The sequence below is a fragment of the Nerophis ophidion genome, linkage group LG02 (genome assembly GCF_033978795.1).
Source record: "Nerophis ophidion isolate RoL-2023_Sa linkage group LG02, RoL_Noph_v1.0, whole genome shotgun sequence".
In the NCBI taxonomy this organism is placed as follows: Eukaryota; Metazoa; Chordata; class Actinopteri; order Syngnathiformes; family Syngnathidae; genus Nerophis; species Nerophis ophidion.
Genome location: NC_084612.1, coordinates 56,594,025 through 56,606,402, shown reverse-complemented (window position 1 = coordinate 56,606,402; position 12,378 = coordinate 56,594,025). Strand labels below are relative to the sequence as shown.

Genomic DNA, 12,378 nt, shown 5'->3' with positions numbered 1-12,378 from the left:
TATTTGTGAAATATTTATTCAAAATTATGATTAAAATTCCCCAAAAATATTCTGACAAATCGAGAAAATCTATAGAATCAAATTTAAATCTTATTTCAAAGTCTTAATTTCTTTGAAAATTTTTGTTCTGTAAAATCTAGAAGAAATAATGATTTGTCTTTGTCTTGGTCCAATTTGTTATATGTTATAACGAAGTGCAGATTGGATTTTAACCTATTTAAAACATGTAATCAAAAATCGAAAATTAATCTTAATCAGGAAAAATTACTAATGATGTTCCATAAATTATTTTTTAAATTGTTCTAAAAGATTCGAATTAGCTAGTTTTTCTCTTCATTTTTTTTCGGTTGAATTTTGAATTTTAAAGAGTCAAAATTGAAGATAAACTATGTTTCAAAAATAAAATTTTCATTTTTTGTGTGTTTTCTCCTCTTTTAAACCGTTCAATTAAATGTTTTTTTTTTCATCATTTATTCTCTACAAAAAACCTTCCGAAAAGGGGAAAAAATGTACGTTGGAATGACAGACAGAAATACCCATTTTTATTTATATATAGATTTATTTATTGAAGGTAGATTGAGCAAATTGGCTATTTCTGGCAATTTATTTAAGTGTGTATCAAACTGGTAGCCCTTCGCATTAATCAGTACCCAAGAAGTAGCTCTTAGTTTCAAAAAAGTTGGTGACCCCTGGTCTATACACTCTCTTTTATCCTTCCACTCTGTCTGCCATTTCCAAGAGGATTAAAACATCAAGTCATATTAGTTTTATATATTAATACTTATTAGACACTGAGTGATAAGCAGATCCAAACACAAAGAGTCATGCACAAGTATTGCTAAGTGCTAAACAAAAAATACAAATATATCAAACACAATCACATTCTGTAAAATGTCTGCTCTCATTGACGGAATGTTTATATCTTTAAGCAGAAGAATTGTGTTTCCCATTTAGATGATCAGCATCTTGCTCAGGTAAAAAAAAAATGCCAGGAGCCAAGGGGCATATTGTCTCATCTTCTTTGTGATGTCTTCCAGATATAAATTGAATGTCAAAGTTGACGAACTTCTTGGTTTATGACCACAACCTTCTACTGTGCAAACGATAAGCACGATTTATAAATAATCTAGAAGTATTTTTTACCAGCTCAGATACAACACAGGCAAAGCCCAACCCTTCCAACACCATAACAGAGGCGGGGGAAACGTGGTAGTGCCAGAGCTACGCCGTCAGGAACTTCGGTCCCTGGTAGGGCCACCTATGGTTGAAAGGTCTGGCACCCAGCGATGTTAGGGCCCCAACCCTACTAACAGGTTGAAAAGCCAGGAGAAGTCAACCCACAGGAACCAGCAGCTGCTGGCCACTAGGATAGGCACACATCTGATTGGGGAGTTATAGTGTAACGACCAGGAATTTACACTTCATGTCTGGTGTTGGAGTCATACTTGCCAACCTTGAGACCTCCGATTTCAGGGGGTGGGGGCGTGGTTGGGGCAGGGGGGTGGGGGGGGGGGGTGGCTGGTTTAAGAGGGGAGGAGAATAATTCACCAACTCGAGTATTTCATATATATTTCATATATATATATATATATATATATATATATATATATATATATATGTATGAAATACTTAACTTTCAGTGAATTCTAGTTATTTATATTCATTTTATTATATTTATATAAATAAAATAAATAGTTGAATTTTCGACTGCACCTATCAAATACACAGTAATAAAAACACAGTTGTTCTACTAACTGTACTGTGCTTGCTGGTTACTAAAAAAAAACAAAAAAACAACACTTACCTTTCACTATTTGAGTAACCTTTGTTCTGCCATTTGCGTACTGGCGAGCGATCTCCGAAGCCGGGAACATACCCTTCACGGATTTGTTGTAGACATCCGTAAATGAGAACGGGATGTTGCTTCCGGCTATCAGCATAGCCATCTTTGTCTCATCATAAGTTACACCATCGGGTCTCCATTTTGCGAGGTGGCCCATAGTATTGGGTTGTGAACGATTCTGCGCTGCGGACGCTTTGTGCTTCGCTGACCGTTCATGACTGAGTATATCTGTTCGGCCGCCGTGTTCAATGGAGAAGTCTGTTCTACAAAATTTACAGGCAACATACCCCTTCCCCTTCAAACTCTCCTGGATAAACTGACATTTTTGTTTCCATTCGTTTTGGAACTTGCAAGCGTATTTCTTCATTTTGCTCGTCGACGGTGTAATATATTGGGTTGGAGTCAATAACCAGGCGACGTGATGAAGTTACGTCTCTTTACTGTGGGCTTCAGAACAAACTTCCTAATGCATATGTTCCTTGACTGCGCTTAAATGTATAATATATGTAGAGTATATATATATTATTCATATATTACTTATATATAATATATTATATATATTATATTATTTATTATTATCATTGTTTATTGTGAGCGAAATGTGGTGCTGACTTACCCCCAGGGATCAATAAAGTACATTCTATACTATTCTATGTACAGTAAATGGAAGTATTGTGCTGTTTAAGAGGGTCACAACATTGCTGAGTCAGGTCCGTATGGAGCTGGAGGGGGCGTGGCCACCAGGTCCGCCTGAATTTCGGGAGATTTTCGAGAGAAATTTGTCCCGGGAGGTTTTCGGGAGAGGCGCTGAGATTCGGGAGTCTCCCGGAAAATCCGGGAGAGTTGGCAAGTATGGTTGGAGTTGTCCGACTTTTTGTGTGGCCATGAAAGCAGCAGTGGCCATGAGTGTGTGGGTTGGCGCAAGCTGCTAGTATTTTTTGTGTCCTCTTCTACTGAGGTTTTCCTGGAGATGCTTGAGGAAATGCTGAAAAAGCATGAGGAAACAGGCTATGGCAGGGTTGCCCACACTTTTTTTGCAGGCGAGCTACTTTTCATTTGACCAAGTGGAGGGGATCTCCTTCATTCATATATATCATTTATATTTATTTATTTATGAAATATATGTTTTTGCTAACAAGTTCAAGGTGTTTAATGATAATACAAGTATGTTTCTTTCATGAAGACAAGAATATAAGTTGGTGTATTACCTGATTGTGATGACTTGCATTGATTGGAATCAGACAGCAGTGATAACGTCCACATTTTCAAATGGAGGAGAAGTAAAGTCCTCCTTTCTGTCCAATACAACATGAAAGTGCTTGCTTTTTGCCATCTTATTTGTCCAGCTTTCATACTCCTTATTATACACTTTAGAAAAAAAACATTGGCAGCAAACTCCGTAGCTTGCTAGCTTGTGCACGCTAGTGTTCCAAGACTCTTGTTTTGTTAACGCAGGTAGGATGAAGCAGCGCTTTTAAATGGTAAATGGTTGTACTTGTATAACGCTTTTCTACCCCTTTTTAAGGAGCCCAAAGCGCTTTGACAGTATTTCCACATTCACCCATTCACCCACACATTCACACAAGCAAGGCGCTAACCAGGGCCCATGAGGATTTTATTGTGAAGACAGGAACTGCACAGTCGGTCTTAAGTTGTGACAGCAGGTACGACGCGAGACTCTGTTGAAATAAAAAGTGTTTGTCACTTTCCTGTCGGTCATTTTTTCTTAATAATGATCTTCCAGCAGCCAGCGTCATCTCCCTAGACCCTTGGGTGCCATGAATGTCAATGAAGTGACGAAAGTGACGTCTTGGTGGAAATTGATGAGCGATCATTTTTAGGTCTATTTTTTTAATGCCTGGCTGGTGATCGACTGACAGACCCTCCACCGTCGACCGGTAGCTCACAATTGATGTAATGGGCACCCATGGGCTATAGGGTCTATGGAAAAAAAAATTGAAAAGCAGGGAAGGCCAGAAATGACAATTGTTTTATATTTCTTTTTTGCTCATTATGTTAACCATATCAGTTTTGAAGTAATCGTGGAACAGGGTGACCAAAATATGCAATGAAGTGATCAAAATAATTGTTTTACATGCCTTTATCCACACTATGTGGGGAAATGGGCATCACGTCTGTAGGCGACATATCTAGTCTGGCCATGGAACATTCCAACTACAGCTATCTGTTCATTATTAAAACAACTAATTGATATCATGGGAAATGAATGTCGGATTAATTTTCAGGATCAAAAAATACAAACCCCGTTTCCATATGAGTTGGGAAATTGTGTTAGATGTAAATATAAACGGAATACAATGATTTGCAAATCATTTTCAACCCATGTTCAGTTGAATGCACTATAAAGACAATATATTTGATGTTCAAACTCATAAACTTTATTTTTTTTTGCAAATAATAATTAACTTAGAATTTCATGGGTGCAACACGTGCCAAAGTTGTTGGGAAAGGACATGTTCGCCACTGTGTTACATCACCTTTTCTTTTAACAACACTCAATAAACGTTTGGGAACTGAGGAAACTAATTGTTGAAACTTTTAAAGTGGAATATTTTCCCATTCTTGTTTTATGTAGAGCTTCAGTCGTTCAACAGTCCGGGGTCTCTGCTGTCGTATTTTACGCTTCATAATGCGCCACACATTTTCGATCTGGACTTCAGGCGGGCCAGAAAAGTACCCGCACTCTTTTTTTACGAAGCCACACTGTTGTAACACTTGTCTTGCTGAAATAAGCAGGGGCGTCCATGATAACGTTGCTTTGATGACAACATATGTTGCTCCAACACCTGTATGGACCTTTCAGCATTAATGGTGCCTCCACAGATGTGTAAGTTACCCAATGCTTTGGGCACTAATGCACCCCCATACCATCACAGATGCTGGCTTTTCAACTTTGCGCCTATAACAATCCGTATGTTTTTTTTCCTCTTTGTTCTGGAGGACACCACTTCTCTGTTTCCAAATATAATTTGAAATGTGGACTTGTCAGACCACAGAACACCTTTCCACTTTGCATCAGTCCATCTTAGATGAGCTCGGGCCCAGCCAAGCCGGCGGCGTTTCAGGATATTGTTGATAAATGGGTTTGGCTTTGCATAGTAGAGTTTTAACTTGCACTTACAGATGTAGCGACCAACTGTAGTTACTGACAGTGGTTTTATGAAGTGTTCCTGAGTCCATGTGATGATATCCTTTACACACTGATGTCGGTTTTTGATGCAGTATTGCCTGAGGGATCAAAAGTCCGTAATATCATTGCTTACGTGCAGTGATTTCTCCAGATTTTCTGAACTTTTTGATGATTTTACGGACCGTAGATGGTAAAATCCCTAAATTCCTTACAATTGCTCGTTGAGAAATGTTGTTCTAAAACTGTTCGACAATTTGCTTACAAAGTGGTGACCCTCACTCCATCCTTGTTTGTGAATTACTTAGAATTTCATTGAAGCTGCTTTTATACCCAGTCATGGCACCCAACTGTTCCCAATTAGCCTGTACACCTGTGGGATGTTCCATACAAGTGTTTGATGAACATTCCTCAACTTTATCAGTATTTATTGCCACCTTTCACAATTTCTTTGCCACATGTTGCTGGCATCAAAAATTCTAAAGTTAATTATTATTTTGCAAAAAAAAAAAGTTTATCAGTTTGAACATCAAATATGTTGTCTTTGTAGCATATTCAACTAAATGTGGGTTGAAAATGATTTGCAAATCCTTGTATTCCGTTTATATTTACATCTAACACATCTGTTGAAATAAAAAGTGTTTGTCACTTTCCTGTCGGTCATTTTTTCTTAATAATGATCTTCCAGCAGCCAGCGTCATCTCCCTAGACCCTTGGGTGCCATGAATGTCAATGAAGTGACGAAAGTGACGTCTTGGTGGAAATTGATGAGCGATCATTTTTAGGTCTATTTTTTTAATGCCTGGCTGGTGATCGACTGACAGACCCTCCACCGTCGACCGGTAGCTCACAATTGATGTAATGGGCACCCATGGGCTATAGGGTCTATGGAAAAAAAAATTGAAAAGCAGGGAAGGCCAGAAATGACAATTGTTTTATATTTCTTTTTTGCTCATTATGTTAACCATATCAGTTTTGAAGTAATCGTGGAACAGGGTGACCAAAATATGCAATGAAGTGATCAAAATAATTGTTTTACATGCCTTTGTCCACACTATGTGGGGAAATGGGCACCACGTCTGTAGGCGACATATCTAGTCTGGCGATGGAACATTCCAACCACAGCTATCTGTTCATTATTAAAAAACTAATTGATATCATGGGAAATGAATGTCGGATTAATTTTCAGGATCAAAAAATACATGAAGACAACTCCATTATAACATTTTTGTCATCTGGAGGCTATGGGTGCTTTAAGACTCACTATGGATATGTAGTGCGTGTTTTTCAACCTTTTTTTAAACCACGGCACATTTTTTAATTGAAAAAATCTGGAGGCACACCACCAGCAGAAAACATTAAAAAAATTAAACTCAGGAGCTGATATTGACAGTATAAAGTTGTTCTCGCAAGTGTTGGATAAGAATTCAAACCATAAACAAGCATGCATCAATAAAGCTCTTGTCTCGAAGTAGGTGTACTGTCCCACCCGTCTGTCACATTACGCCGTGACTTATTTAGACTTTTTGGGTGTTTTCCTGTGTGTAGTGTTTTAGCTATTGTCTTGCGCTCCTATTTTGGTGGCTTTTTCTCTTTTTTTGGTATTTTCCTGAAGAAGTTTCATGTCTTCTTTGAGTGCTATTCCCCGCATCTGTTTTGTTTTATCAATCAAGGCTCTTTAAGTTGTCACTATCTTCCTTTGTGTAGACATTGATTGTCATGTCATGTTTGGATGTACTTTGTGGAAGCCGTCTGCTCCACACGCTGTAAGTCTTTGCAGTCGTCCAGCATTCTGTTTTTGTTTACTTTGCAACCGGTTCAGTTATAGTTTTGTTTTGCATAGCCTTCCCTAAGCTTCAATGCCTTTTCTGAGCGGCACTCGCTTTTTGTTTAAGCATTAGATACGTTTTTACCCGCACGTTGTTGTCTGCATATTGTGATCACGACAAACCATGTTCCCGACATCTACAAAGCAATTAGCTACTTGCTGCCACCTACTGATATGGAAGAGTACAACATGGTTACACTGCCGATCTCTAGACAGCACCGACACTCAACAACGACACATTTTCAGATTATTATTACTGGTTTGCAAAAAATATTCTTAACTCAAACAGGTGAAATTACATATTCTCCCACGGCACACCAGACTGTATCTCACGGTACAGTGGTTGAAAAACACTGATGTAGAGGATGAGAAGACAAAGTGAATATCAGTTGTTATAAAGACAAATGAGAGTCAAGAGATACTAATCTGTCCGCAACACACTGTGCGGTCAGCCGGGCATCTGGGTCACAGTCCCAGCATTCTCGGAGTAGATCCTGCAGCACCGACCCCTGACATCATCAGAGCACAGTAGTCACGTTTTTCACTGCACTTAACAAGTCAGCACTGTACGCACACTATTCTATTACCTGTCTTAGCATTTGCCAATGCTCGGGTACGGAAGGTCTTCTTTCCATGTGAGCCACGTGAACGGTGAGACTCTCCCAGGTCAATCTGGCTCCTAGCTCTTGTTCGTAAGGCAGGAGGTGTTGTGGAGCTGCGTCGCCTGCAGGGGGAGACATTGAGCACAATATCAACGTGATAGTGAGTGTGAATAGTAAACACTACATTTGCAATTGTGCAGACTTTTCCCTCTGAGAGAGTAGCAGGTACTCCACTAGATGGTTTGATTGATTGATTGATACTTGTATTAGTAGATTGCACAGTTCAGTACATATTCCGTACAATTGACCACTAAATGGTAACACCCGAATAAGTTTTTCAACTTGTTCAAATCAGGGTCCACGTTAATCAATTCATGGTAATTTGTGCAGTTTGTTTCCTAATACAGAATGACACAATTATTTCATTATGGACTCAATAAAAATACTGTTCAGGCTCCCTTCTTTCAAAACGTTTTTCTTTACTTCTCTTAAATATTATTACCAAATTAATCCATCCACCTCTTACTCCAGCTTTCCCGTCCAAAGGCAAAACCCAGTAACTCAATTTTGGTCAAAACTGAGCTGATAATAATTTTGGAGTCCGTAGGTGATATGCTTTACATTAGTGTATGCGATATTGTAATTTGTTCCGTAAATAAGCTGTTGCGCGAATGGCAGGACCTAGCAACTACCACATAAGCGCGTAGATACAACAGAAAAATCTAGTATCTCAAGGGACCAATCGAAGCTTCTTTGTCAGTCGCCTTATTGTCTTTAATGAGACATTTGCACGAATGGAGGCCGACGGTCAACCTGATTATGTGATATTATGGCACAAGGGGATATTTGGAAGATTGGCCCAGGACGTTGCAAGGGCACTTCATTAAATGTATTGTTCTTGATTCTTCCCCTTGTATACTCTTTTGGGCAGATAAAAGTGGTTGTCAAAATAAAAACTGAATGCTGTACACGGCTCTTGCCCAAAGTGCAAATGCAGAATGGGGCCCACCCGAGATTGTGATAAAATATCTGGAGAAAGGGCACACGTTCATGAGAGCAGATTCAATCCATGGCTCAATCGGCAAGAAAAGGAAAGCTCAAGAAAACATCTATACGTTTGACTTTGTAGATCTTTGTAAGACAGCATCAAGAATCAAGATAGATTGGTTTTCCTTTGTTTTCTCAAAATCAGTTAGAAGTGAGTTACTAGGTTTTGCCTTTGGACGGGAGAGCTGTGGTGTATCAAAATGCCGGCTGGACAACATTTTTACTGTACAATGAAAGCCCACCACAAAATGTGCAGTTTTACTGTATCAGAATTGTTTTATTGCCATTGTTTGAAAACGAGTTTGTATTGCCGATTATTTTTCATAGTTTTTTTATATTTGCAGTATAAAAACACCGCATCTTACTGGCCTCCTAAAGTACGGAGATAGTTTATTTTTTCTGCCAAACATACATAAAGTACTGTATTACATGATATTATATAAAAATTAAAAAAAATTTAAACTTCTTAGATTTTTATTTTTCCAAGCTTTTGACCCCACATCGCGCTTCAAATATTGCAGCTACACCACATTGCAGATTTCTAACTTTTTTTTTTAAAGCTAATTCTACATTTTTTTTTTTGTCACAAAGAAAGCATCGGTAATACAAATGGTTAAATAAACTAAAGTAGTGTATTTGAACTTCAATTTAGGAACTCAATTGGTTCTTGAACCAGGGTTAGTAAATCGAAAAATTCATACACTGAAGCAAAGTTCTCCGTGAGAAACAACGTAAATATAAATAATGGATTCCAGCCTCGACAAAAGTCCATATTTTGGTGAAGGTTTGTACACTTCTCACACAATATAAAGTGCTATACAGTAATGTGTATCAAATAAACTTAAAGATCTAATGGAGTAACTTTCTACTTAATAACAAAGCCAAAACAACAACGACAAGCTTAACTGTCGTTCCAACCCTCGCACACACAAAAGTCACTTTAGTGTCCTCACAAATGATCAGAAAACCAAAAAAATCCTTAACTTTAACAACCAAATGGCTTCAATAATAAACATTTTAAAATAGTCAAATCCACTTTAAATGTCATCGGCAAAGGAGAAGCTGAAGAGGGAAGGGAGAGAAAGAAGCAGACTGAAGGGGAGAAAGGGGGAGCTTGTTGGTGTGTGTTCTTCGAAAAGGCGCCGCTGAACGAAAGATAGGGCCTTTTCCTCTGCTTTGAGTCGCTTTGGCATATTTTTCCAAAAAAGTCCATTCTCATTACAGTTAAAACTTGCTGTGGTACTGGCTGGCTTCCTTAATCTATTCAATTCAATAAGCAGAAAATAGCTATCAGCCGAACACAAAATGAATAAATGAAGCGCTCATAAACAAAGACAAGGTTCACATACAGAGGCCCACTTTGTTCGATCTAATAGTTGGTAAACTGAAAAGTTTGCAAACAGCTACGTCCGTAGATTGAGGTTAGTGTGGGATGGGTCAAATGCAGAGGGTAATTTCACCACACCAGTGTGTGTGCGACTATCAGTGGTACTTTAACTTTAACTTAGCCTCGAAAGAAGACAATCCATCCATCCTTCCATTTTCTACCGCTTATTCCCTTTGGGGTCGCGGGGGGCGCTGGTGCCTATCTCAGCTACAAACGGGCGGAAGGCGGGGTACAAACTGGACAAATCGCCACCTCATCGCAGGGCCAACATAGATAGAGAGACAACATTCACACTCACATTCACACACTAGGGCCACTGCTCAGTGGCCTTGTGGTTAGAGTGTCCGTCTTGAGAGCTGTAGGTTGTGAGTTCAAACCCCAGCCGAAAGAAGACCAAACAAATCAAATCACGCTGTTCAGTATTGTGAGCATTGATTGTTTCAGCCACGAAGTTGAAAAACGTATTTCGGTGTTACCATTTAGTGTTCAATTGTAGGGAATATGTACTGTACTGTGCAATCTTTTTTTTTTTTTTTTTTAACGGCAATCTAATCTTCAGTGAAGGTATAGGATAGGCAAATATAAGCTTTGGCTTCAGCCTACTCCTTTTTTGGTCATTCTTTTTCTTTTCTTTCGTGTGTAAATGTGCATAATTGTATACATATAACATGTACTGTAAAACTAATCACACAAAATGGTTGATTGATTTGATTGATTATATGATCGAAATGAACTTATTTCATTCATTCATTTCATTCAATCTACTAAAAAAAGTTTCAATCAATCAATCAATCAATCAATCAATCAATCTAAAAGCCTCAGGTATCATTACTATATTTGATCAAAAGAGCATAAAGGTAATGAAAGTGTGTTATTTTGTCTCTAGGTGGTTCTCATAACATTGAACAACATTGTAAACTGTTTTTTTTACACTCTAGCTATGAACATATTTAATTTATAATTAATGATTCCTCATTTGCGTAAATTAATTTATTGTTGTCCGAAACCAAATAACAGCAATGGACGAGTGACGTTTGTACTTTGTGGCAATCTACAATTCCAAATGATCTTATTCTAGGTGTCATTAGCTGTAAGCAACTGTACCGTATATGTCATGTATTACTGAATTGATTTCACCTTCAAATAATTCCAAGCAGCGCATCCAGATTTCCCACAGCAGCAAACCCGCAGCATAGATGTCAGCTTGCAAGCACCAGTTGCTGAGAAGATTAACAGAACCCTCCAGAATCTCAGGGGATTTGTAGTGCGGTGTTCCCACCTGAGCGTGACACTGTCAATTGACAATTATAAACAGGCATATTTCTTGACTTGCCTGTGTCGTGGATGAACTGTGTATATCTCACCAATGGGCTTGTTGGTTGGCAGCGTGCCGAATTTGAGCACAGGATGGTGGCGCTGCGGAAATTACACAGGGCGCAAGTAGTATCTGCTCGCACCAGCACATTCAGACTACTCAGGTCTCTGTGGGCCACGGGAGGTTTGTGCCCTTCTGAAAGTAGACATTCACCAACATGAAGCAGATATAAATAAATATTAAGCTGCGAGCAGCGTTGAAAGGACCCTCGCCTCCCCTTGCAACTCCGGATTAAGTCAGCGGGCACGCATGAGACATGCAGTCACGTCCCTCCCAATTGATTGACCCAATAATACAATTTCAGGACGATCGGAGCATGTAAAAAGAAGTTATGGCTGTTATAACTTTTTTTTATCTTAACCTTTACGTCTTTTGATCAAACTTGATACTCTTAAAATTTAACAGTGTAGACCAAATTAAATACAACTAAACTAAGAATCAACAGAATAAAAAAAATTACAGTTCTAATCATAATTTTAAATTTTTTACTCACTTCTTCTTTTCTTTTGGTTTATGAATTGTAATGTTGTGAAGTTGATAGTTCTACTATTGCTAATAATACAGGAACCACCTGTTTTGTATGTGTCTATTTAAAAAATAAATTGTTCTGACATGATAGATTAATTTATTTTAATTATGCAAAGTTTACATCTGCATCAAACAACATCGAATCAAAATGTTTTAAAAAGTATTGTTAGTGAATCATATCGTAACCTGGGATCGCCATTTAAGGTAGAGATGTACACTCCTAGCACACACACACACACACACACACACACACACACACACACACACACACACATTTCATGGCTGCTACGCGTGCCAAAGTTGTTGGGAAAGGGCATGTTCACCACTGTGTTACATCACCTTTTCTTTTAACAACACTCAATAAACGTTTGGGAACCGAGGAAACTAATTGCTGAAGTTTTGAAAGGGGAATTGTTTCCCACTTTTGTTTTATGTAGAGCTTCAGTCGTTCAACAGTCCGGGGTCTTGCTATAATAAGCATGATAACGTTGTTTAGATGGCAACATATGTTGTTCCAAAACCTGTATGGACCTTTCAGCATTAATGGTGCCTTCACAGATGTGTAAGTTACCCATGCCTTGTGCACTAATACACCCCCATACCATCGCAGATGCTGGCTT

At 38.5% G+C, this 12,378-nt stretch overlaps 1 protein-coding gene across 1 annotated transcript in view; it reads right to left on the bottom strand.

Annotated features, from left to right (window-relative positions):
- Positions 1 to 5,725: 5,725 nt before the first annotated feature.
- Positions 5,726 to 12,378, bottom strand: part of LOC133548256 (bone morphogenetic protein receptor type-2-like) — a 28,859-nt gene continuing 22,206 nt past the window's right edge. Inside the window, exons 9-12 of the mRNA XM_061893573.1 lie at positions 11,220 to 11,365; positions 10,993 to 11,146; positions 7,407 to 7,543; positions 5,726 to 7,328 (exon numbers count right to left, since the gene is read on the bottom strand). Coding sequence (XP_061749557.1) covers positions 7,212 to 7,328; positions 7,407 to 7,543; positions 10,993 to 11,146; positions 11,220 to 11,365 — 554 coding nt within the window. The 3' untranslated portion in view covers positions 5,726 to 7,211. The remainder of the gene's footprint in view (positions 7,329 to 7,406; positions 7,544 to 10,992; positions 11,147 to 11,219; positions 11,366 to 12,378) is intronic.